The sequence below is a fragment of the Cebidichthys violaceus genome, unplaced genomic scaffold, assembly GCF_023349555.1.
Source record: "Cebidichthys violaceus isolate CVI_PGR_0920_01 unplaced genomic scaffold, fCebVio1.0.p SCAF_11, whole genome shotgun sequence".
NCBI classification, from domain to species: domain Eukaryota; kingdom Metazoa; phylum Chordata; class Actinopteri; order Perciformes; family Stichaeidae; genus Cebidichthys; species Cebidichthys violaceus.
The window spans coordinates 8,163,664-8,189,685 of NW_027176274.1; the positions used below are offsets into that span (position 1 = coordinate 8,163,664).

Sequence of the window (26,022 nt, forward strand, 5' to 3'; positions counted from 1 at the left end):
GGGCCTTTGGCGTTGGAACGAGCAAAGTCATAGTGCTGGAAGGGCCCTGGTGAGTCCTGGATCCCCAGAGCCGAAAAAGACAGAAATACCTTCTGATGATGAGGAACATACTCAGTTGTGCATCAACATTTTTTTTAGGGACAGAAGAATAAAGCTAGTAAAGTTTACTTACTAGATTTATGTGAGCATTAGAACGTAGAAATTAGAAATGAGGAAAAGATCACAATTAGAAATTCCTTCAATAATACTTAGCAGTTGTGTTTGGACGCCATTTTTTTCATTTGGTACTTGAAATCAGAGTTTGGTTGTCAGCAGTATCCTAGGACATGTCAGTAAAAGCAGCATCATTATTGTTATTTTTGTTGACGGTGTCTGGTTCTAGCTTCAGTCCCATGATGCTATGTATAGCGGCTGGACAACCGAGTTCAAATGCTTAAAATAGAGCTGACACGACCAGCAGCTGATACACACACTGCTCTGTGAAACACAAATACTCGCACGACCACACACAAACTCCCCATAATTTAATCCATTCTTCAGCATAAACACAAATGATTTGCAAAGTTTCTGCAAAAAATTGCATCTACAGAAACGTTTTTAAATGCACACCCAATTTACCGCATTTTTGCCCATCATTTGAACATCTTGGTTTTATAGTAAACTCTAAAGGTCCAGTGATCATTTTAATAATCTTCAGACCGCCCAGGCCTAACGGTGTTTTAAACAAAGAGTTTGCTGAGTTACTATCCCATCTTCATCAAAGTATGACGACATTTTCATTTAGGTGATTTTAACATACATGTCTGCTGCCCTTCTCAGACTTTTGTCACTGATTATGAATACCCTGGAATCTTTTCACCTCAGCTATACAGGACCCCACTCACTCAAAGGGTCACATCCTTGACCTGGTTATTTACAGTGCTCTCTGCCCTGACAACTTTGAGACTGAGGATATCTGTGTGTCTGATCACAAAGCGGTTTTGTTCAATGTGTTTTTTTATCTTTTAAAGCTCATATGGGTTTGGCCCCAAAATATATGAAGAAATGTTGACCCCTGGAAATGAGCTCCTCAGGTGGGGCCCTTCTGGATGTTCCAAAGTGGAGGCTAAAAGCTAAAGGTGCCCGTGCTTTTGCCATCAGGGCCCCTCAGCTTTGGAACGACCTGCCTGAGGAGATAAGGCTCGCAAAATCAGTAATCTCTTTTACAGTTTTTCTTGATTGCTTTGACCTGCTTAAAGAAACTGGGATCCACTCGGTTTTCATCGTCACTGTCTCAGCAGAGCACAAGACACCTCTTGCAAATGTGTTAACCCTTTCTCATTGGATTGACACATTTTCCCCACCCTTTTGCAGAACAGTTAACACGGATGTCATTCAAGCAGTCCAAACGCCATTGTTTTAGCTATGGTAACCAAAAAGAAACCATCTGTTCCTAACTATTAGAAACTACCTACATCAGTATGAAATCACTGAAGCACCTGTTTGACACTCCTTCACACAAATCTTCAATTAGCAATCAGTCTGCAGGCCTTAAAAGGTGCAGCGTCTGGGTTGTTCTTTGCCAACATGGATGGAAGAGGTCTAAGGCAGATGAGAGTGAGAGTAAGAGGTAGAGGGGTCCGAGGAAGAGGAGTCCGAGTGCGAGGTGGAGGTATAGTTGGAAGGGCTCAGGTTTCTGATGAAATTCGGGCAACTGTTATTGATCACGTTATCAATCATGGTCTTTCACTGAGAGAGGCTGGACAAAGAGTCCAACCTGTGCTAAACAGAAACACTGTTGCATCCATTGTCAGAATTTTTCGACAGGAAAACAGGTAATGTTGCTGTACAGTATATACAGAAATATCCTCAGTGATATACTTTATGTAATTGTTTCCTCACTCCCATTACATGTATTCTTTGTAGAATCCAAAGGCTACCATTCTCTGGTGGTAGAGGGAGAACTTTTAGTGCTGAGCAGGAGGCAGCTGTTGTGAACATGGTTGTGGCAAACAATGCCATAAGGCTGCGTGAAAGCAGGGCAGCAGTGATCGCAGATCAGGGCATGTTTAGGAACATCAACAATGTGAGTGTGACCACCATTGACCGCATCCTAAGAAGGAACCATATGGCCATGAAGCAGCTCTATACAGTTCCATTTCAAAGGAACTCTGACGTTGTGAAGGAGGCCAGATGCCAATATGTGGAGGTAAGGAAACATTACTACAGTATACTGTAATGCCTTGTCATATCATGCAGTTAGAGTCAACTGGAGTCACTTTTCATTGTCATTTTGCCTTTTTTTACTTAGAGAATAATGGAGCTTGAAGCTGAGGGGCCACATCATGTCTTCATTTATGTTGATGAAGCCGGCTTCAATCTCTGTAAAGTGAGGAGACGTGGAAGGAACCTCATTGGGTACAGGGCCACTATCACAGTTCCAGGACAGAGGGGCGCCAACATAACCATGTGTGCTGCCATCTCCAATGATGGTGTCCTATGCCATATCCCCACTATTGGCCCATACAACACCGAGCGCCTCATAATATTCCTGAATGCACTTCATGACAGGCTGATCCCACCTGAGGAGAGAGGGCTGTTGAGGCCTGGCATGCCACTCTTCGTCATTATCTGGGACAATGTGGCGTTCCACCACTCTCGCCTTGTCAATGAGTGGTTTGCAGTACACCCTCGAATGATGATGCAGTTCCTTCCAGCATATTCCCCATTTTGGAATCCCATAGAGGAGTTCTTCAGTGCTTGGAGGTGGAAGGTTTATGATCACCGTCCCTATGAGCAGATGCCCTTGCTGAATGCAATGACTGCTGCTGCCCAAGAAATAGGTGCAGAGGAATGTCAAGGTTGGATAAGGCATGCAAGAAGATTTTTCCCTCGGTGCATTGCAAGAGAGGATATTGAATGTGATGTGGATGAGGCCATGTGGCCCCATCGTCAAGACAGAAGAGACTGAGTATCAATCGTGGCTATTTCTTATACTTTACTGTAATAGATTTTATTTTGGTTTACATGTATTTTGTGTAATATTTAAAGTATTTCAGTTTTCAGCCACAGTTTGAAAAAAAGAATCAATGGAATCAATAAAATTTGCATCAAAGCATTTCTGATTCTGGATCCAATTCTTTGCAAGAAGGCAAATTTGACAACAAATGGCACTGGCATGAAAGCTACGTACAGTAATTGGCTACAATGACAAGCAATGGTGCACTGATTTGCACTGAGTGCTGTATTTTGTGTTTTGTTGTCCACTGTGTAATGGTTGATTGGAAGAGCTCATACACTTGTTTGCAAGTTGTGTTGTTTGAAGGCAAAATTTGCTTTTGTTGCATATTTTAAATGTTTTGGCACGGTTAGAGCCTTTTGCAAACAAAATGTGTCATTTCGACCATGAGTGCCACTGTTTCGGCCTGTGTGTTAACTGTTTTGAAAATGTGGAGTTTGAGTTGACTGCTGCATCAAAGCAATCAAGAAAAACTGTAAATCACTTCTTAAAACACATTTTTACAGACTGGCTTTTATAGGGATGTCGTCGCTTTACTACTTCAAATAATTTTATTTCATTTGTTTCATTTATTAGTTTATTTTTATCGTATCGATTGGTTTTATCGTTTCATCTATTGTACTGTTTTATCAGGGTTTATCTCTTATGTTTGTCTTGCTTTGTTGGGCCTCACAGTTGAGCTTTCTGTTGATTTATTTCCTTTGTTTTTGCTGCTTTGTCTGTATATCTGTTTTTAAAGGTGCTATGTAAATACGTGTGTGTGTGTGTGTGGGTGTGTGTGTGGGGGTGTGGGTGAGAGAGAGAGTCTGACTGACTGGCCGTGTCAGCCAGTGTAGCTGAACATTCTGATATGTAATATGTGTTAGTTAGTTCATCATTTGCTGTAAAGCTCCTTTTCTATGAAACACTGGAATTTCCTACATTACATTTGAATGCTTCAGTGGCAGCAAACAGAGTCATTCTGGGGATACACATTCTAATTGACTGAGAGCGACAGCAAATTCTGCTGAAAGCGTTGATAAGTCCAAGGTCATAAACCTGTTTAGATATTTTGAGACTAGAGAAGACAGAAGATGTATGAAAACACTTAAAGCCTTTGAAGCTGGTTTAACGTATGTTGTCTTCCAGAATTGTGTAAGTGTGCACAAACTGCACTTCAATGACATCTCCCCTACTCTCTTGTTAGTTTAGTTGCATCGATTAAAACTAGAGTCATCATCATCATCGGCCTTTTCATTATCATCGTCATTACCGCCAACACATTCACACACAGTAGGTCCGATGACAGGGCAGAGACGCCTCACCAGCCTGGGCTGGCTCTCAGCTGTGCAGCCTTTGGTTTCTGACATGAGCAATGTGTGTCTGGTATACACCAACAGCATTCATTCAAATACTCACATACGCAATATGTAGTGCTATGCTGCAAAGGACCTTGTAAACACATTTATTAATATATATTAATATCATTCATTTACTGGAGGGTTACTAAGGAGATGTCACCACATTAATAGTGACTTGTTTACTTCCCTTACTTGCCCGGTTTTGCCAAAATACATGATAATAAAAATGTTAAAATGCTGCCTTTAACCAATAGTGCTTTGCTGATCTGCACAGGTTTGTCCACACAGTGTGACAGTGTGTGTCAGTCCAGGGGAGAGCGCTTATGACAAAATGGAGAGTGTGAGTGACCTTCCCCGCGGCACCTCTATCAGTCAAACCATACAGCTCCTTATGTAACCAAGGGGAAACACATAACTCTGTTGTAGCTCTATGGCTACTGGCAGGGTAGTACCGTAACTCAACGATTATACAAGATAAATCCTATTGTGAGGCGTTAGGATCAACTGCTATATAATATTATGTGACTTCAGGGATTAAATTAATACTGTGTAAGGTTTTGAAAAGTGGCGGCCATTAACGTGTTATGGGTCGATAAAAATGATATCTCAACGGAAAGAGGAGTGTGCTTTTATCATCCAGTTTCTTTAACCCCGTAAACCTTCCATATACTGAATTACAAGTATGCCTGCTATTTCAAAACATGTAAAGCTATTTTAAACTGACTTAAAATGGGACGTGATCTATTTCAGTCCACTGACATATAGACTCGTATCTCGCCGGTGGATTATATTTCCTCTGAATGTGGTATACAGATAGTGTTCATGAAACAAGCCCTTAACAACTGCAGAGACTGACTCACTCACTCACTTACTCACGCACATACAGGCATGCACACAGAAGGCCACCGCCCTTTCCGATAGTTGAAACCAGAACTGTTGGACAGCTGAATCGAGGGCACGCAACAGGCACACAGGGGAGGAATTAGGAAAGAAGAAGGGCCTGAGAGGGGGATGAGATATGACATATGGATGACATATCAAGATACTGCAATAACATGATTTACAAAAATGTCATCTAAGTAATGTAATTTTTCCTGAAAACAAGAAGTCAACTCATTGTATTATTCAGAGGAAAAATAAATGACCACATCACAAAAAGTATTGCATTTCTGATCGCGATGATAAACTCCTAATTAAACTAAAGCAGCCATATTATTCTAGTTTTTAACTATTACCTTTTTTTCAAAAGTACCCTCATGGTCTTACTAGAGGGGCACCATTTTTGCTCATTTACAGATTAAAGATGATTAGATGAAAGTATCCTGGAGTAGGACTGGAAGAACTTTCTCTGCTAACATGTGATTGCCATCTCCATTGTGTTTTCCCTTTGTGAAGCCATCTTAAACAATGGGTCGACTGTGATCTTTCCTCAGATGGAGCCTGGATTTAAAATACTTGCAATGTGATCAATTGAAGGAAAATTGGGTTTAGGTAAAGTGGAGGGGTGGAGTTGGATTGGGATTGTGGGATTACAGACGGGGTCAATGGAGACCGAAGGAGGACGGACTAGAGGGGTTGGGTTGGGAGTGGGTGTGGTAAATCTACAAATAGCTGCGCTCAGTGTCTGGTATTTCTTCACTTCGCTTCTCTCCCAGTTGCCCAGTGGGACAGTTGGGTCTCAGTAACCTCCATCAAGAACACAAGACAACCAAACAATCAACCAGCCATGAGCAAGTCTTATTCCTCTTCGGCCCAGACGGCCTCCTCGTACCGTCGCACCTTCGGCTCTGGCATCGGGTCAACCCCAATGTCCTCCGTCTTCTCATCTGGAGGCGGTGGCCGCAGCTCTTCTGCAAGCCGCATGTCTTCCAGAGTCTATGAAGTTAAGAACAACGCTATTCCCTCCTATTCTTCATACCGGGTGTCCTCTGGTGCTGGGGGAGCAGGGTTCGGCTCCTCTTCAGCCATGCGCACCTACTCTGGCGAGAAACTCGACTTCAACCTGGCCGATGCCATGAACCAGGACTTCCTCAACACAAGGACCAACGAGAAGGCCGAGCTTCAGCACCTCAATGATCGCTTTGCCAGCTACATCGAGAAGGTGCGTTTCTTGGAGCAGCAGAACGCAGCGCTGACGGTGGAGATTGAGCAGCTGAGGGGCCGCGAGGGGCCCGGGCGCGTGGCTGAGATGTACGAGGAGGAAATGAGGGAGCTGAGGAGACAAATAGAGGCCCTCTCCAACCAGCGCGCCCGCGTGGAGGTTGATAGAGACAACCTGGCTGACGACCTGCAGAAACTGAAGCTTAGGTAGGTTAGAGCATGGCTGAATGAGCAGATGGATTGACGTGACCCTTCAGTTTTTTCATGCGACCCCTTGGGGGTTCTCGACCCACAGGTTGGTGACTGCTTGTCTACATTAAAAAAACAGGGTAAGAGAAAATGGGGAGAAATGGAAAGCAGGAGAAGGGAGCATTAAAGACATTTCCAGAGAGAGAGAGAGAGAGAGAGAGAGAGAGAGAGAGAGAGCTGTGATGTGGGTGTATCTCTGAGTAGTCTATTTGTAGCTACTGGGTCAGCTCTTTGGATTTTGTATTCCTGTCACAGCAATAGCAGGCAACACCACTTAAATTGAAGTGTATATAGAACATTCACTTTTCACTTTCTTTCCATCAGACATTTTTAAATTATTGCCTGTAGCTTTGAGTGAAGCTTGCCAAAGCACCTGCTGCTCTCACTGAGATCAAAATACTCACAGAGACCCCCTGCCTGTCAACAGTTACAATGCACGCACGCACGCACACACACACACACACACACACACACACACACACACACACACACACACACACACATATACTCTTATCCCTACAAACAACCATATATATATACTGTATTGTTAAGGGGTCGTCACAATATGCATACGTTATATGAATGCATTTCTTTCTACATTTTCCAGTTGTTCAGGGAGCAAAGTGAAATGCTTATTTTAGAGACAGCACCACGAGGGCACACCTCTTTGTTCTTTTCTCACTGTTACACTTCTGACTCTGGCAGTGTGACAGCAGCTGCATCACAGCTTTAGGACTCAAAAAGAAAATGTGTGTGTGTGTGTGTGGGAGTGTGTGGGAGTGTGCTCGCAGATGTATTACTCCCTTATGGGGTCTTGCCTTCCTTTTGGGGACAAAATGCACATCCCCATAATGTAGATCATTTACATTTTTAGGTGAAGACTTGGTTTGGTGTATGTGTGGATATGGACACAAATGAATGTGTCATTGTCTAGCCAGTTCTAATAGCATAAGCTGAAGAGAGCGCAGAAGGCTGGAGGAATGAGAGGTGTAGCTAGTTTATTTGTCTAGTAATTGGTCCCTGGAGAAGAAGCCATGCTCTCTAACACAGTTGTTTTTTGTTTGTAGTCGTTTGTGTTTCAACCTTCTCTGCCCTTGTTCCCTCCAGACTGCAGGAGGAGATCCACCAGAAGGAAGAGGCTGAGAACAACCTTTCTGCCTTCAGAGCCGTACGTTCTCTATTTCCATAAAATCGCTGCTTTATATCTAAATACATCTCAACACATCTAATTTAATCCCCATAGCCTGAAGTAAAAAGTGAAACACTCTATGCTAACACAACTTTCTTCACTCTCCCATCCACCACTTTATTCCTATTAGCTTCTTTTTTTCCCCCTTCACCTTTTGACCTCTTCTGTTAGTTGTGTTTGAAACTGTTCTGTGTCTGTGTTTTATCCAGGATGTTGACAATGCCACTCTGGCCAGGCTGGACCTGGAGAGACGCATTGAGAGCCTGCAAGAGGAGATTGCCTTCCTCAAGAAGATTCATGAAGAGGTCTGTTGATATGTCTATAAACTCTGCAGGCCACCACACCTTCAGTATGTTTGTGTATTATGTATGTGTGTGCTGTATCATATTACAACTCTGCGTGAGGCTATATTATAACATTAGATATATCTGAGCCTCTGTAGGCCTGCAGCTCTTCAAAGAGGTCACACCCAAACACACCCACTGATATATATTTCGCATGTACATTTACACATTCCCATACTCTCCCTATACAAAATGCAACTATTTGGGCATATATGTCTTAATCTTGGCAAATGCAAAAAGTGCAATGGACACATTTGTGCACCCACAGACATCAAAGGACATACCAAGCTACACACCCAGACATATATCCCGGCACAGTTGAGTTCCCTTCCTGTTGTTTTGTCATCTCGGCCTTAACTTTGACCTCTCAGAAATGCTGAACTGCCGATTGGTAGAAGAGCATGGCAGCTGTTGTGTGTGTGTGTGTGTGTGTGTGTCTGTGTGTGAGGGAGGTAGAGAGGGAGAAAGAATGTGTGCATGTGAACAGATGCAAAGCTTTTTATATCTTTTGGTTTGACCAGAAGACAGCTGAGTGGGACCAAAGCTTACTAGTTTCACAATGTTATCCAGCGCTATTCTTGATTTCTAATATTGTTTTAAGAAATGCACTACCGGGCTAATTTGTGGGGGGTTTTACCTCCATATTAATTTGTAAATGTCATAGAATGCCAAATTGGATTGGTGATTAGTGCAGACAATGCTTAAATTAGAGCTTTGCTTTCTGTGTCTTAATCTGTTCCCCACAAAAAAAATGATTTCTTCCTCATCACCACCCTGTCATAATTCCTTTCTTATTTTGTTTATAATATATGTATTTTTATCTTCTTGTCACCTTGCAGGAGATCCGTGAGCTGCAGAGCCAGATGCAGGAATCACAGGTGCAGATCCAGATGGACATGTCTAAACCCGACCTGACTGCCGCTCTGAGGGACATCCGTGTGCAGTATGAGGGCATCGCTGCCAAGAACATCGCAGAGGCTGAAGACTGGTACAAGTCTAAGGTAGGGCATGAGCACCCACACACACACACACTGGCTGGCACACACACACACACACACACACCAACAGTCTGGTTCAGCTGTTGTGTTGTTAAAACCTCATCCCCTCTCTCCTCAGGTGTCTGATCTGAACCAGGCTGTGAATAAGAACAATGATGCGCTGCGTCAGTCCAAGCAGGAGACCATGGAGTACAGGCACCAGATCCAGTCCTTCACCTGTGAGATTGACTCACTCAAGGGCACCGTGAGTATTGCCTGCAGTCCCTCTCAGTGTTGTTCAAACTTTTAGTTTCTTAATAAACACATCAACACTTTCCATCGAGGCACACAGCCTTTGTCTCCGTCTTTTGACCGCTTTCATTCTGTGTTCGACCACTTTGTTCCACTTTAAACTTCATGCCTCTTGTTCCCTTGTAGAATGAGTCTCTGCTGCGCCAGATGAGAGACATGGAGGACCGCATGACCGGCGAGGCTTCTCGTTACCAGGATACTATCACACGGCTGGAGGAAGACATTGCTAAAATGAAGGTAATTAGCTTAATGATTTTACACGGATTCTGCAGTCCATTAATCCAGCAGATTATAGAAAGTGCCATCAAACTGGTGCAGAATTCAGGATATGTTTCACTCTGGTAATAATCTTTGACTAGAGATCATAGATCTAGCCACTATGTAGCTTTTTATTATACAATTATGAATTGACTGAAACCTCCAATGGGAACACTGTCTGTGTTTGTGATTTTACAGCTATTACAAATATACAACAGCTTTTCCTTCAAACAGCTTTGGTCCATTTACTGTTGAGGATGTGCTCGGTGTGAAGTTTGTTTGAGCAGACAATCAATATTCTTATGTATTGATTCAAAGGATGATATGGCTCGTCACCTGAGAGAGTACCAGGACCTCCTCAATGTGAAGATGGCCCTTGATATTGAAATCGCCACCTACCGCAAGCTGCTGGAGGGAGAGGAAAGCAGGTGTGTGTGTGTGTGTGTGTGTGTGTGTGTGTGTGTGCTGAAGCTAGACAGCTTAAGTTTTCACTTAATCACCATCTCTCCCCATCTAACTTTTTTTTGTCATTTGTATTTTAGTATATCCCTCCTATTATCCGCTTGTGATGTTGAAATATGTGTTTCTCCTTCAGGATCACCACCACCATGCCTGTCCAGTCTGCTTATTCCTCTATTGGATTCAGAGGTAGGAGCAACAGTACACATTATTCCCTTTACAAATTAATACCCATACAATTTTACATTCCAGGCGAGTCAATGAGGGATACAAGAAAAGACTAATTATAGCTTGAGACTGTATATGGTAGGTGCTATTTTGAGGCCATTACAAGTTGCGTACCTGCAGTGACACATTCTAACCACCGTGTGGCGATACATGACGTGTCAAAAACCTTAATGGCTTATTATGCACAGGGGCAATCATCAACAAGCCACACATCAATAATCACACAACTTAGCCCATTCGCTTGATGTATCAATAGTCCAAATGTGCAATTCATCTTTGCCAGTGTGTCCCCTTGAGCCACTTTGTGGCTGTTTAAACAAAAACAGTGAGCAGTAATTAAAGATGATGTATTGGGTGCAGTGAGTGCAGGTGAGTATGAGTTTGAATATTAATCTTTTAAGTAGCAGTCATACTAGCGCCACAGACTGATTCATTGCTGTCTCCTTCATGTGCAAGGCATGTCATTGTGTTGTTCAAAGCCAATTAATTAGAACAATACTGAGCTAATATCTTCTGACTGAATGAACTTGGTGTAAGTGTAGCAAAGCTTATTGTGTGAGTTTATGAAGTAGTAAAACAGCTCTATGAATGCATTGTTTCAGAGACCAGTCCTGAGTCCCAGCATCCGCGCTCCTCAGAGGTTCACTCCAAGAAGACCGTTCTCATCAAGACCATAGAGACCCGCGACGGAGAGGTTCGAGCACACACACAGACATATATACTGTGATAATCAACACACCTAGCCCAATATACTGTGACACCATTTTCGCACCTATATTTTTTAGCTATTAAGAGATGACATTTTAAATTTTCCAACTGAACCATTTTCATTTGTTATATTCTTATCCAGATGAAGTATTCTATGAGCCAGGGCACTAGTGCCCAGTCTGTAAGTCTGGTTCCAATATCCCACTATCATCTGCTCACTGGGCTGAAGCAAACTACCAGATTTTGGATCTGTGCCTAAAATAGGCCCAAGTTCGCATGTGGCTGTGGCAGTAATTACAGAATGGATCCTACAGAGTATAAAGCAATCTATGTATTGATATCAAAGCTGCATAAACATTTCTATTCTCTAACTCCCTGATAATCCCTGAAATCTTGTAGTTTGTGCCGACCCTTTATAGACACATAAGTGAACCTCAACACTCCTCACCGGCTTCCGTGAAAAAGCTTCACTTTCGGTGCCCATCCCCACGCACAGCACTTCACTCCAAACGAAAACAATCCTGCTTCACTGTTGATGGAAAATACTGTCGCGTATTATCTGCAACACTCTACAGTCCTGAACGTAGATAATGATTTCTTTTTTTTATCTTTCTCCTCCTCAGGTTGTCAGCGAGTCCACACAGCATCAGCAAGACATCATGTAAACCAGACGAGGCAACGTTAGAAACACTATATATAACCAGTTAATAAAGAATAGTACAAAAATGGATATTTTCCACCCACGATTTATAAGCTGAGCCTATTTTTAGAGACAGAATTCTGAACATTTAAGCTGATTTAAATGTAAACACAAAATGATATGAGGGAACCCAACCAGTTAAATCTTTAGACATTGTACTACAGTTTATACATCTTTAACAGGACAGATGCAGTATGCTCAATCACTGTCTTTGGCCTGGTTTTAAAATATGGTCATTCCAAGATGTATGCTTTATTCATGTTACTTTCCTTCTCTCAAAAACACCTGGATTTGTTTTATCTTGTCTGCAAAAATAATTCAATGGCAAGAATAGAGTTTCAAATTACCAACAAGGCTCAGTATCCACAGGGAGGTTTTCTAGGTGCAAGACAAATCAATGGGCCTCAAACACCACGGTCAAAAGTAATGTTGTAACGTTTACTTTTCACTGCACATATTCCAAGTCTTTCTGTGCAAATGTACAAGGATATAACTTGATTAAGAAGGCTTTTATTTGTGTACCTGATTTAAGGAAAGTGAGATGTTGTGTCTGAAACACAGACATCTGATGAAAAAGGAACTCAGTCATGTTTGAAGTTTGAGCTCAAAAGCATGTGCTGTGTGTTTGATTGTATGAGAATGGGTGACCATGTTATGCTGCTTCCCTGTGGCCAGAAACTCAAATAAAGACAGTTGTTACCACCGTTTGTCACTTGAGTCAGCCAGTTTCTAAAGATGTTGTATACATAGCACATGTATTGTCTAAGACAGTCTCCATTTTAAATGAACTCATTAGTATTCCTCAGATAGCGCGCACGCCTTTGCGTTGGTTCCTTTATGGACTACTTCTACCCACTGCATTCATCATCTGATGTGAGCTGTTTTAGCTTCCCGAAATTACACTAGCTTTCCCAGCCAAGCGTAACCGTTTTCTGTTAAGATTTAATTCACTTTTATACAGAAAATAGGAGTTGCCTCCCTGTTGAAATTATCAGTAACAAGACTGATCTCGGTGCAAGGAAAAGTGAACAATGGCTTTGTTAATGAGCTGGCTTCGGTCGTGCTTTGTTTCTCGCAGAAAGCAGATTAGCACAGCATCAAGAATTCTATAGTCTATGCAGTTTGTGTCTGAAGTCACTGGACTGAAAATGTCAGCAAAGATTAAAAAAAAAAAATGTGGGGGTAGAGGAGGAGAGCAAAAGAAAAAATACAGCAAGGGCAGACAATAAACGAGCATGCAAGAAAGAGAGCGAGACCGGGAGATAAAACACGAGAGAGAGAGAGAGAGAGAGAGAGAGAGAGAGGGTGCAAATGTAATGAAAAGGTTACTCAGACACAAAGAAAAAGGGACGAGGCTGAACAAAGATACAGAGAGAAAGAAAGTGAGAGGCAGTCATTTCAATGCTTTAGAGCCATGTTGATCAGAACTTTCTGTCTCTGTCACGGTTTCTTCAACTGCCGCCAATACCCTCAGCTTCCCAATCATTATAGGACAATAAACAAAGGGCAGCATGTTCCTCTTCCATTTCCTTCAAATTAAGTCAGCCAACGCCTGTGACCTCTCCTCTATCAGCTGGTGAATGTATATGTTGAGGAATTCAGGCGTAGAAAATGTTACATGTGGCTCCTTTGTTGTGCAGCTTAAAGCTTTTTTTCCCTTTTTTTATTCAACTTTTTTTTTTTTTAAACAAAAATACATTGAAGTAGAGTCCTCATTTACAATAGAGCCAGTACTCTGAATTGTGACTGTCACTTGAAATGCATGTGTGTGTGTGTGTGTGTGTGTGTGTGTGTGTGTGGGTGTAGCTTCACTCAGCCCTGCATTAGACGGTGACAGCGCCACTCTAGAGCGACAACGCCACACCTGCCTCCACATTTTTTCTATTTTCTAAGTGTTAGGTGTAATGTCAGACAATGCTCGATAGTACAGCACACCTGACCATTGCAACTTCACTCAACACCACTAAATAGGTTAACCAGGTTAGGAGAGTGCAAGTCAGGCAGACAGGAACGTGTTTGCGGTAGTGGTGCGCATGATTTTTTATATGCTTCAGAGAATATTTGTTGTTTGTACTCATGAATGCACCTCTGTACACATAAATCACCATGTAGGAACAGTGGAGACAAACAAATCCATCAGATTGTAGAATCACAATGTTTATCATATTGTAGGTCCATATAAATTCATGCTATCAATAATAATAATAATAATAATAATAATAATAAGGTGATTTGTACACATTTAAACAGGGTGGTAGGAAAATGAATTGCCATCTCTTCTCACAATGTGGAGCAATTATTCAATTACTGATGGTTGCTGATAATCAGTTGAGGCTCAGTTTGTTTGCTGCTCTTCAACATCACACGTTGAACAGGATGAGAACGATACAAGTGCATCCACCACCCAGCCAAACCAATAGGACATACAGTAGAAACACAATATAAAACAGGTCCAATCTGCTGGATAAATGACATAAGCGGCCATGGTGTAAACATGAAAATTAAAGTAAAACAGTTGCACATTTTAAAATTATTTACAGTTCAATATCTACAACAAGTGTTTCCCCAACAAATATTCAGTAGCGATGGAAAACAGAAAATGTATTTCTAATAATTCATTTCAGGCCCAACTCAAAAATGTTGTGTCTTTCAATGTTAATGTTAAAGACATTGATGACTAGAGTGAAACCCCAAAAGAAGACCAGAACAGGACTGAAGTGTAAGCAAAACCCCAAGTAATACTTGTACAGCCACTACTGCAAAACATTATTGGCATAACAATGATACAGAAGAATAGAAGGGGACTGAGCATAATGCATGTCAAGAGGAGGGAAAAAGAAGAGAAGAGAAGAGTTGATCCTGTGGCAGAATAAGCTATGGATGGTCCTTTCATCAGTCATTGTGGATTGTGTTTTGTGCACCCTGGGACCAACAAATCCAAAACGGAAATCTGAGGTTTTCACATGACAACAGTGACACACTGAAACACTGACACATTGGAAACAGTTACACAAGGATTCTCATGCAGTAATGGGTTAAGGTGAGAAAGATTGGTCCTGGCGCCAAGCCCATATTTAGATATTTAGTATTTAAGAACAGTACCGTGGAATCTTTTTGTCCATCTAAACCTCATGAAGTAAAATCTTGGTAGCGTTGGTCTTTTTGGTGAGGAACTACCGTACCTCAACTCCACAGAGAAAAAAAGGTCCATTGTTCCTGAAAATACTGCTTGAACAAATCTAACCTCACCTTTCCGGATGTTCGGCACAACAACATTAATGCTCGTTTGAATTCAAAAGCCATTCACACGCATGTAACACACGAACATATGCACACAAAAAACAGTCAAGTCTAGAAAAAAAAGGTCTAGCAGTAAACATGAGAGGGCGCTATTTGCAGATGATTTCATCTTTTCATTATGTTTCATCATTTACAGGAGATTATCTTCCTCCTCCTCCTCCTCCTCCTTTTCATCATTTAACACTTCATCCAAATTATAAGATTCACATCTTAAACAGGACCGGTATACTGGCAAAAAAAAAAAAAGAGGGAAAAAAATACAGCATTCACGACAATGAATCTCCCTCTCCTTGGCCAGTATGTGGTGCAATCCATCACTTACCAGAGGGCTTCTGTGTCCACTCACACACACACAAACACACTATATTTAACATTTTCTCTGCCCCTCCAAACTCTGAATTTCAACCGTCTAATTCTTGGATGACCAGTATCAGATAGCAGTTTCTTGTCTTTGTGCTTTAACATTATATTGACACAGCTGACAAATTCAACAAAGGTCGACTTTTTCTTGGATAACAAGAGGAAAATGGACGTGTGAGCGTTCAGAAACACGTCAACAAGGATAATTACATACAGTAGCTTTCAAAAAGAAGACGAGAGGTACGTATGTGTTTCCTGTTCAGGTCCGTGGTGAAAACAGCTGGCTGTCAAGGAAAAAAGGAGAGTGATGAGACGCAAGCACATTCCCCTTGGAAAATGGCATAAATGTAGGCAATGACACATGGAGTGCTCGTGGGTGAAATAAGATTAAAATTGTCTTCGGTGTTAACTCTTTGATCCTATGCACACCTAAAAGCAGTTCCTGTTTGGCAGTTTGAAGCAGCAGAAGACTTGTGCTGCCATGTCTGGATTAACAGGCTGTCAGAGAAGATAACAGGCTGACTTCACGTACACCTCCCTTCACACAGTGACCTTTCAGTGGAGAAACTGATGAAGAAGAGCTGCCTTTTTGTGTTTTCTGTTGTTGTTTTTCCTGTCATATTCCTCTGAGCGCTCTTAATGGAATCCTTGAAGCAAATCGTTTTCTCCTTAATTCCCCTTGAACTAAAGCTGCTGTGGAAGGTTTATTGAAGGTTGTGCTACCTTGACTCCATGGAAGCCGTGTGATGCATTTTTATCTGAAATGGTGCAGCTCTCCTGTGGAGAAAGTAGTGTTTTGATTGTTTCCCCCAATGCAATCCCACTGGAAATTACTTCTTATGGCTTGAAGCAACCAGAACATTCTTTAAATCAAATGTTCAACAGAGATATTTCAATCAACTCCCCACCAGACAGGTCCATTATTTCCAGTGTCCTCCAGAACAGTACATAAACACAGGTTTCAAGTCCAATGCAGTATGTGATGACTGTGTTTGAGATTCGACCAAGCAATCAGTTCTTGCTCCATCCAAAAGAAGGGGTGCTGCTGTCAAAAAAATACAACTTGTAAGGAGAAAACCAGTGTGGGACTCACCACCTTATTGGAACATATTGCATTCCAGTTGGGTTATTAGGTTTTTGATAAGGTTGGCACACAGGGTTAGTTTTTATATCCCTAACAGTGACAAAGAGGTTTGAAGTAGCCTTGTGTAATTGTGTGTGTGCGTGTGTGGTTAGGTGTACGCATGTTCATTTCAGATGCGAACTGGTGGTCCACTGGGAGCCGTGAGGGGCACTCGAGAGCCGCAGTCGTAGTCAAGTTCGGCCATGCGGGAGCGGCTCATCATTCGACTGTGGGAGTAGGCTCGTCTGTCCGTTTGTCTGTCCCTGAAACTCTTGATGTAGCTCTGTGGACAGACAGATGGTACATGGTTGGGGTAGAAATATACAGTGCACAGGCTGACTATAAAGTGCACAAACAGCAGCCGTGAAAGAGTACACTTCAAAGATCAATACCGTTCTCATATCTGTCTGTTCAATATGAAGGTAGGCAGATTGTGTTACCCACGTACAGAGCCAGGCTAGCTGTCTCCAGTCTTCAGGCTAAGCTAAGCTAATGGGCAGCTGGCTCCAGTTCCATATTGAACGTACTGACATGAGAGTGGCAAAGAAAGCAAATAACAGTATTTCCCAAAATGTCAAACTGTGTCTTTAAAGGTGTAATAAGAAATAAGTCAAATATAGATTATGACAAAGGAAATTGATTAAAAAAATTAAAATAGATGGAAAAAGGATCTCTGGTATCTGTACATACACACATTATTTCAAAAGGGGCGTTTCAGTGAAAAGACACATCTTTATATATTGTTTTTTTTTAAATAGAAACCAGAACGCGTATATTTATTATTTCTTGAAATATATTGAAAGCATGACATTTTAACCGACATAGCTATAGCCTAACTTCACTTCATCTTAAGAATAAGCAGCCCCTGCGTCTCACCGGTGACAGCACATCTCCATCAAAGCGTCTTTTAGGGTTGGCCTTGCGCTGGTAGCCCGGTTCAGTCTGAGGAGGCGGGACTTTAGGTGGCTGGGAGCTCTGGGCTTGATGAGGGTGGGATGCCACAGGGTGATGGTACTGCTGGTGGTGGTGGTGGTGGTGATGGGTGTGGGCTTTCTGCTTGTGGTTGGTCTTCTGGGTCTCTCGCTTTTTCTTCTTTTTGTTCTCCTTCTCTTTTTTCAGCCTCTCTTCCCGCTGTCGGATCCGCATGAGCTGAACCCTCCGCTGCTGTCGACTCAAAACCACTGGAGACAAAGAGACCGGAGATGTGATGATGTGTGGAGAGCGAGAGAACGACAGATACTTATGTCTTTGTCTTTGATAAGGACAGAACAATACAGCCTTTATAGTGAAACAAATCAATTAAGTAAAGAGGAAAGGACGCATTCAAATTACTCAGACTGACAAAAAACAAGAGAAACCTTCAATCAGACGTTTTTGAATGTTTAAATTATCTCTTAAATGCTGATGGTTAGCCATCCCTAAGAGAGGTTATTGTAAGTACAGGCTTCAAAAAGAAAAAGGAAGAAAAAACCCCACAAATGTCCATTTCCTTCATTCTATTCTGTCCTTTGGCAGACAGATCATTTTCCTTGCAGCATGTACTGACATATTGTGAGTGGATGAGTGTGTTCGTGTTATTTTCACACTCATCCCAGCAAAGGATGCCCAAAATCCATCCTGTCTCGCTGTCGATTGATTGATTACCCATGGGATTATTTTTAGTTATGCGTGTTTTGATTCGGCGGTTAAATATGCAGTAGTGCCGGGGAAATATTTCATGTTCAGGTCAAAAAAGTTGCGGCACATGTACAACAACACCGCTGAACCTAATGAAGAAAAGATGAACAGTGTGCGTCACAGTTAAAGCGTGTGAGGGTTGGTGTGGAAGTGTTATAAGGTCTATTGTTGTTTCTTTGTGCGGGCGGACAGCTAACTAGACACCATCTGCCAGGGAAACTGCTTAATGATACCCCCTTTTCTTTTCCTCAGCTCACCCCACCCCAGGCCCCTCTGGCGACATGCTACTGTGTGTGTGTGTGTGTGTGTGTGTGTGTGTGTGTGTTTTCGTGTGTGCTCTTGTGCATCTATCTTTGTGAGGACTAATATGAGCTTAAGACCTTGCGAGGGAAGACATTTTGGCCAGTCCTCACTTCTTTAAAAGACTGTTTGAGAGTTTAGGTTCAGGTTTGGCTCAGGGTTTGTGTTGACAATTTGGTTATGATGGTTCAGGTTTGGCGGTTGGGAATGAATTATGTCAATCAAGTATTAAGTACACCTGCATGCGTGCGTGTTCCATCATTGTCCACACACGCAAACAAACAAAAAACATGCGAGCATGTGCGTGTTCATCCGTTCATGCCTGCGCCGTACTCAATCAGCTGACAGACAGATGATTTTCCTTACTGATCCACTTGGGTGACCTGGTTACACATTGTGCCCCAGATTATTACCCGCCCCCTTCCCCCAGTACACCTGCTCCCAATTTCCCCCCTCTCCTTTTCCCCCCATCCTTCTTTGTCTTTCAATACAGTGCTTTCCATCATTAAGGACAGAGAGACTACGACAAGTGCAAATAATTTTTTTTAAAGTTACATTTAAGGATACATGCTGCATAGATACATTTAAAGGGACGCAATGGTGACCCTTACTGACTTATCACAAAGCAGGAGTAACTACAGTAACATTCATAGTGCTCTTGCTAGAGCCTCTCCCTAATTCTTTTTCCCAAACACAGACTATATTTTTTTGTGACAGTTTTTTAGCCTGTACTGTTTTGGCTTCCCTCATGTGCTGACTCATTTTTAGGTTTCTTTCCCCCATACATATTGCACATTTTTTAAAACAGTACTAGAAAGCTTCCTCTATCTCTTTGCCCACACCCTCTGACTGGAAGCCACGGCAGCCTGCTGTTTAATCCCATTATTTGAGCCCATGTGTGACTTTTTCGAAGACACTGTTTAACTCTCCATGTCACACGCCAGCAAAGATCAAGTGTAAGAGTTCATGTGGGTGTAGTTAGTGCAAGAGTGAGCGAGAGACTTTGCCCCTGTATATTTCTGCCTCTGTCTGAGGCTGTTTGTGTGTATGAGCTCTGTGTATTGAGTGCTGCATTTACACTGTGTGTGTCTGTGTGTGTGTGTGTGTGTGAGTGTGATCTTGCCATCTGTGTTGTGGTTGCTTTCAGAACAGATTAAGGTTGTCTCTGTCAATGGCACATTCTGCTGACAACACTAATGTTGGTGTATTCAGACTCTCCCTCACAAACACACACAGTGTTCCCCGTCCTCACAATGGCTGTAATTTCTTAAGCTGCCGATAAAACTGCCTATTTAATAAAATTAGGATAGATTTGTCCGTAGTGGCCTTTGTGAGACTGATACTGAAACAAGCCTCATCATCATTCTGTGTTCTTGGTATGCTTACTGAGTAAATAAGATTAAAGTTAAAATAAAATATATAGACACAATTAAAATGTTTTAAAACTGAATTGAATTCATCATTAATTAAACATCCAATGCGCAAACTTCAAGTGCACGGTCTCTAATGCTCGGACATAGCAGCAGCCGTCCTGCTTTTTTAAATTTCTATTTCCTATTCAAAATGTATTTAACCAGGAAAAGCCTCATTGAGAAAAATCTCATGGCCAAGACAGGCAGTAGACAACCAACGTGTCTGTAACAACAGCTACAGAAAGTAAAATTTCAGATCACAGCATGAGTATACCGAAAATAAGGCAAGCTCAGTTAAAGCATCTACAACCTGATGTACCTTCCTCCAACTCCTCCAAACTATTTTTGAAAACACTTAGAGACACCATTTCCCCGAGACCAAAATCAATCTGCGACAAATTCCAAGCCGCAGGAGCAGCATACCTAAAAGCCCTTTTCCCCCATTTCAAGAAGGATGCTGGGTACAGACAGCAAGAGTAAGCTTTGTGGAGATGTCACAGAGCAGAGACAATACCTTTCAGCTTTTTTCAGATGGATGAATTTAAACAGTTATGAAGGAATCAAATTGAGAATTTCTTTATTAATAAGGACATGTCAGTGATTCGGATAGATGATGCAGGATATGGTGAGTGAGTGCCTTAAGATCTGTGATGAACCTCAAGGATCCACGGTATCCAGTATCTAAAGGGCGAAGGCATCGACAAGATGCACGCATATATAAAACATCAATCACAGACATAAAAGTAGCAGCAACTAGTCTCCTTTTTGCATCAAAAGAAAAGCAAGGCTTTTTTTCTGAAATAAAAACCCAGCCAGCCTTCAACTTTTTCACAAGTTGCTGAATCTGAATCTTAAAAGAGAGCGTATCGTCGATTAAGAATCCCAGATATATATATGAAGATACAGCCTCAACCACATTGCCCTAAAACTAATAATAGATGGAAGGTTAGGTGGCTTTTTTATTTTGCTGGAAGCTTGTGTCTGAGGCCTGCTTTGCCCTAAAGCTAGAGAGGACACAGTGAGGCGAGCACCACCTCTCCTGGATCAGCAGTTTAATCCAGCGTGTGTTCCAGGTTGGAGCAGTGAAGCTGTGTCAGACAGTAGCTTTATTTCAGCAGTATTTCATAAGATGCGTGTTTGTGCATTTTCATGAATACATTTGCTTTTCTTACGTTTTTATTAAAATCCTCGATGGAAAAGATCAAAGTCTTGGCTACAGTGTTCTGGCATGTCGCAAAGACACGTCAAAGACATTCTCATTTCTCCCAGGGCGCTGAATTTGTATGGAATTTTCTAAACCTGCCATTCCCTTTATCCAGGATGTGTCCCTGGTGTATTCCCACCTTTCTATATCACCTGACCCCTACACTCACTCAGTAGCCCTTAATCCATTTCCTCTGCATGTACCTGTAACCTGTAACCTGTCTCTGCTCCTGTTTCTTTTAGTCAAACTGCTCTAAAAGTGTCTTCACTTCAGTCCTGAGCCCTGTTGTCAGTACTGTAACAACTACATATTGTTACATAATATCCAATTACCAATGCAAAAGAAGCTATGGACAGTAGAAAAACTCATACTTTGTCCAGCTTTTTATAAGGTCAGTGTTGCTGTTGTTTTGCTAAATTATTGTAATTGGTTTTCATAGGTTATAGTGTACTTTAAGAGAAACAGCTCATATGATTGTTTTGTACACCGAGTCATGATCCCCAGACAGTTTTAAAAAAAATCATGTCTTTGATTAATACATCTTCAACAATTCTTGAATTTGCTTTTTTTTATTCCTAGAATGATCAACATACTGACATCATGTGACACGATTTCCGTCACATTTTCATAAAATCAAAACTAGTATCTCTTGCTGCCAAGAAGCAAAATAAAATATGGCAAAATGGTGTTTCTAAAACCCGTTGCTCCAACGACAACACCATTTCTGTCCAAAATTAGCTTTTGAACCTGGTTCAAAGAGTCTGGTTGTGTGTGAAGCAGCATCACTCACCCTCTGTGTGAGAAAATCCTTCGGCAGTGACCTTCCACTGGATCAGCACTCCGAGGAGGGCCAGGACAGGCCACACCCCCAAGATGACCCAAGTAAACCAGCACACTGACCTCTTTGGCGCCACCTGTAAACATTACATTTACAATTTTAGATGAATAATTGCATTTTAATTCAACCATGCATATGTGCAAAATAACTAGTTTCTCACTATGGGGACACATTTGTCCGTTTCTCAAAACATCTTTTAAGTTCTTAGAATTCCTGCAGTTTACGCAGTAAAATATCAATAACAATTTAAACATCAAAAGTTTGTCTTAAAAAAGAAACAGCAGGGCCTCTAAATGTCTACATGCTGAAGTCTTTGGGGTTAGTCGAATAAAACAAATGGTGAAAAAAAACTCATATCTTCTCTGTAGAGTGAATGAAAAGAGGTCTGATAGGTATTTGGAAAATTTGATAATGGCTGAGAATCAGATTAGGGCAGTGATACAAATCAAATACAGACCGCGACAAATTTAATTAAGGACCAAAATAAATGACTGGAGAAACTGAATACATTAAGATGCTTCAATACAGGGCACTGAACTGTGTGACAAGCAGGTAACAGATTCTAATCATATGCTGTGGCCATTTCTGTTGCCAGATCACAACCCAACTGATCTCCTGTGGGAGATTTTGGATCAAATGAGGGAACACATTTTGGATTAAGCCTTTGCAGGCAGTTTTGCAGTATGAACTGTTTTATGCCAATATTGGATTTCCAGGATTTTTGCATTAGTGTTGTCAGCTATTTCATTCAAAACAGACTTTTCCATTTGGGTATGTTATCTACAAATGGATTTTCAATTGCATTTGTATGAAGCTTTATACCACTATGACATCATACAATTACATATACTCTAATTCAAGATTTATTATCCATGCTCAACCCAGCCTCAGCCTTTCCTTCGTGCACACACACACATCAAACGCACACACAGACATGACCACAGACAAACATAAAGATTACTCACACACAGAAAAGAAAAACATGCCTCAAGGTGACTTCAAATGGATTAATAGCGTTTCTTTCTCCCTGCCACTAAGAGTTTACACAGAAACACACAGATGAGCCTACCCGGAGTCTCTCGTAGACGTAGTGTACCAAGGCAAACAGCTCTATAAAGTAGTCCACGGTGACAGTGATGATTGCGGAGCCGAAGGTGGCGGTGGAGAGAGTGACGAAGCAGCGCTGCCATTGAAGAGTGAGGACGGCAAATAGTGTCCCAGAACCCAGGAGAATACCCAGAGGAACCCACACTGTTCTGGGGTGGTAGAACTCTTCCATGGCCTTGGTGAGAGAGCGGAGGGTTAATTTTACTCTGGCAGTTGGCATTTTTTTATCTCAGTTTTTTTGTGTTTTAATCACCAGAATTAGGGCATAGTCATATTCATGACAGCAGAAATGTGTCCGCATCAATTTGAATGGATTTGTTAATTGCAGCAAAGTAAATCCACACCATGACTTTGTCTGATCTAAGTTATGAAGAACTGTTGGCATCATGGCTTGTAGCGACAATCTTTTTCAAAAATAGAAGACCTGAGGCCTGTCTAGTGGTGTCGTTTGCAGTCAGTTACTATATTACCTTAGTGGTTTCAAGTGCTGCTCTGCTGATTTGTAGTTTTTGCCAATAACTCAAAGGACAAGCTAAATAGAAAGCTAGCTAGCTTGTAAAGACGCTGCTGTTACTGCCGATGGAATCATTTCGATGTCATTTCAACATGTCGTTCTACAGGATCTCCTGGATACACTTGCCACTCTCTGAAGTGACTTGGCCCAAGAAGGTTTTTGTGTGATAATAGTACAATGCTTTTACCACTTATCTTAAGGTGCCTATTGTATATGTTATTTTCCTTGACGTTCTGTACACAGATCAATATGAATCTAAATAGTGCACAGTCAAATGTGTCTCCTCACCACCAGTGAAGCCACTCCTAACAGCAGGCCCAGCAGCAGGCCCACCATAAACAGTCCCACGCTGCGGACCAACATGGTCACCAGGCCACACAGGGTCCCGATCCCCAGGCCGATGCCCACCGATGCCTCTACGCTCAGCTGAGTGTCCATCACCCTCTCCTTGTAGCACAACATGAAGATGACCACAGAGCCAAACATTAGGCCCGTGAGGAACAATACGGCCTTAAAGCATCGATAGCCTGGAGGAGAGTTGGGAAACAGACCACTGTAAGGTTATCTCCAGCATACAAACGCGGGTACATGCTGTACATGACTGTGTATATGATTTGGTTTCTCTTTAAACACACAAATCAAAGCCAACATATGGTGACAGCGAGAATATGTATTTGGGAACCATTTTATAATGAGGTACTTTATAAAGCCTTTATGAGTTGTAACCATAGACATTTATTGTTTTACAGATAAGCCATCAAAAGCACCCTGATTTAATATTGTATTCTATTTTTTTATGGTTATGTATTTAAAAGTTTTCTCAATGTAGCTGACTGAGTGCAGATTGCTTTTGCAAGTTCCTGAAGATAAAGACTGTTCTAAACAGAGAACATAGGGAGGATGCATAATGAAAAGCAACACAAACAACAGCAACCTGCCTATGGGTGAAGGATGCATTTCTTCATTATGAGCAGATAAACTGTCTCTAGAAACCTTTCTGAAACTGCTTTAAAATATGATAATCATCGTATTACAAAAGGTCATCTACATTAATTAGTCAACAGGCCTGCTGAATAGAACAGCTGCTCCCCTTCTTTTCTTTTTTCTTTTCCAATTGTATGCTCCTTCCTGTCCTTGGCTGTCTCCTTTTTCTTTCACCAGTTTGTCGCCATTATAATTTGCTTTATTCCAATGAAAAAGACAGAAAAGCATTAAAAGCTCAAATTATAAAGACGTACAATCTCCCTGGCCCTTGCTTCTGTGTTTATTAATATTTGCATCTCCCTCTCTATTTGCTCTATAGTTCCTTCTTTCTCTGTCTGTCTCGAGGGGAACCAACATCAGATTGTTATCTATGTGTAATCAGGCATCGCACAGCCGAGCCAAACAATGCTCTTCCTCTCAGCCAACCCACTGTCCATGCTCCTCCCTCGTGATCATACCTTGTTTATTTGATGCACCTAGCTTTCTTCACTTCCTTCTGCTCAATCCTGTGTGTTTTCCTTGGTATCTTTCGGCCACCAGGCCCTTAAATAACAAGTGCAGTGAAAGCCACTGTATTTTGTTCTGTAACACTGAATGAATAGTCTGATATGGAGTAACTGTAGCATTTCCAAAGTATACCACCTGAACATTTATTTGGTCAGCGGCCGTCACAAATTGTTCTTTTATATCAGTCTCTATCATTCAATTAATACATTTTGAAATATCATGCCTCATTTTGCCTGCTCTTAATCTTCTGCTCTGACCCATCCTTCCCTCTCCTCTCCTCAGTCTTATCTCCCCCACTGTTCCAACCCTCCGACTTCCTCTTTTGTTCCTCGTTGCTTCCCTTACTTTTCTTCCAGCCGTCAAACCTTCCATCCCATCTGTTCACCCTGGCTTACCCAGCACTCCCTTCCTCCTCTCTTTTATTTTTGCCTCATCCATCTTGCCCCTAAAGCATCACTCATCATTAATGCTCCAACTTTGTTGTTGTTTTTTGGATCAAATAAATGACAGCTAACATTTTCTTCTCAAGACGATGGAACTAAACCGAATTCTGTAGTTCTATCAGCAGGGAGATTAAAATTCAGACTGCAGAAATGCAATTTCATATGCGAGTGTGGAGTTTCTGACGCCAACAATATCCATTGTGTCTTGTTTGCAGAACGGTGTTTTTGTTTAGAGCTAGATCTGGCACTGAGTGTGAAAATGCACCTTTTTATCTTCTCTTTTTTTGAGTATGCTCTCAAAGAAACAGAGAAACAAACAGACAACAGATGGTGTAGGACTGAGTAGCAGTATTTAAAGGAAAATGGTGCCGTTCCATCCTGTAACACGACG

General features: G+C 41.7%; 2 protein-coding genes across 4 annotated transcripts in view; one reads left to right on the forward strand and one right to left on the reverse strand.

Annotated features, from left to right (window-relative positions):
• Positions 1-5,974: 5,974 nt before the first annotated feature.
• Positions 5,975-12,569, forward strand: LOC137866773 (desmin-like). Of its 2 annotated transcripts, XM_068702880.1 has the most exons (11): positions 5,975-6,645; positions 7,795-7,855; positions 8,086-8,181; positions 9,060-9,221; positions 9,337-9,462; positions 9,636-9,746; positions 10,086-10,195; positions 10,363-10,415; positions 11,057-11,148; positions 11,305-11,343; positions 11,786-12,569. In XM_068702880.1, the coding sequence occupies exons 1-11, from the start codon at positions 6,065-6,067 to the stop codon at positions 11,825-11,827; spliced, it is 1,473 nt and encodes a 490-aa protein (XP_068558981.1). In that variant the 5' UTR covers positions 5,975-6,064; the 3' UTR covers positions 11,828-12,569. The 2 variants fall into 2 exon arrangements, with proteins under 2 accessions (XP_068558981.1, XP_068558990.1); XM_068702889.1 differs by lacking the exon at positions 11,305-11,343.
• Positions 12,570-13,740: 1,171 nt separating this feature from the next.
• Positions 13,741-26,022, reverse strand: part of tmem198aa (transmembrane protein 198aa) — a 30,389-nt gene continuing 18,107 nt past the window's right edge. For both annotated transcript variants that reach the window (XM_068702915.1, XM_068702904.1), the window contains 5 exons: positions 23,986-24,224; positions 23,146-23,358; positions 22,029-22,152; positions 17,522-17,826; positions 13,741-16,928 (listed from right to left, as the gene is read on the reverse strand). In XM_068702915.1, the coding sequence (XP_068559016.1) occupies positions 16,776-16,928; positions 17,522-17,826; positions 22,029-22,152; positions 23,146-23,358; positions 23,986-24,224 (1,034 nt within the window). In that variant the 3' untranslated portion in view covers positions 13,741-16,775. The remainder of the gene's footprint in view (positions 16,929-17,521; positions 17,827-22,028; positions 22,153-23,145; positions 23,359-23,985; positions 24,225-26,022) is intronic.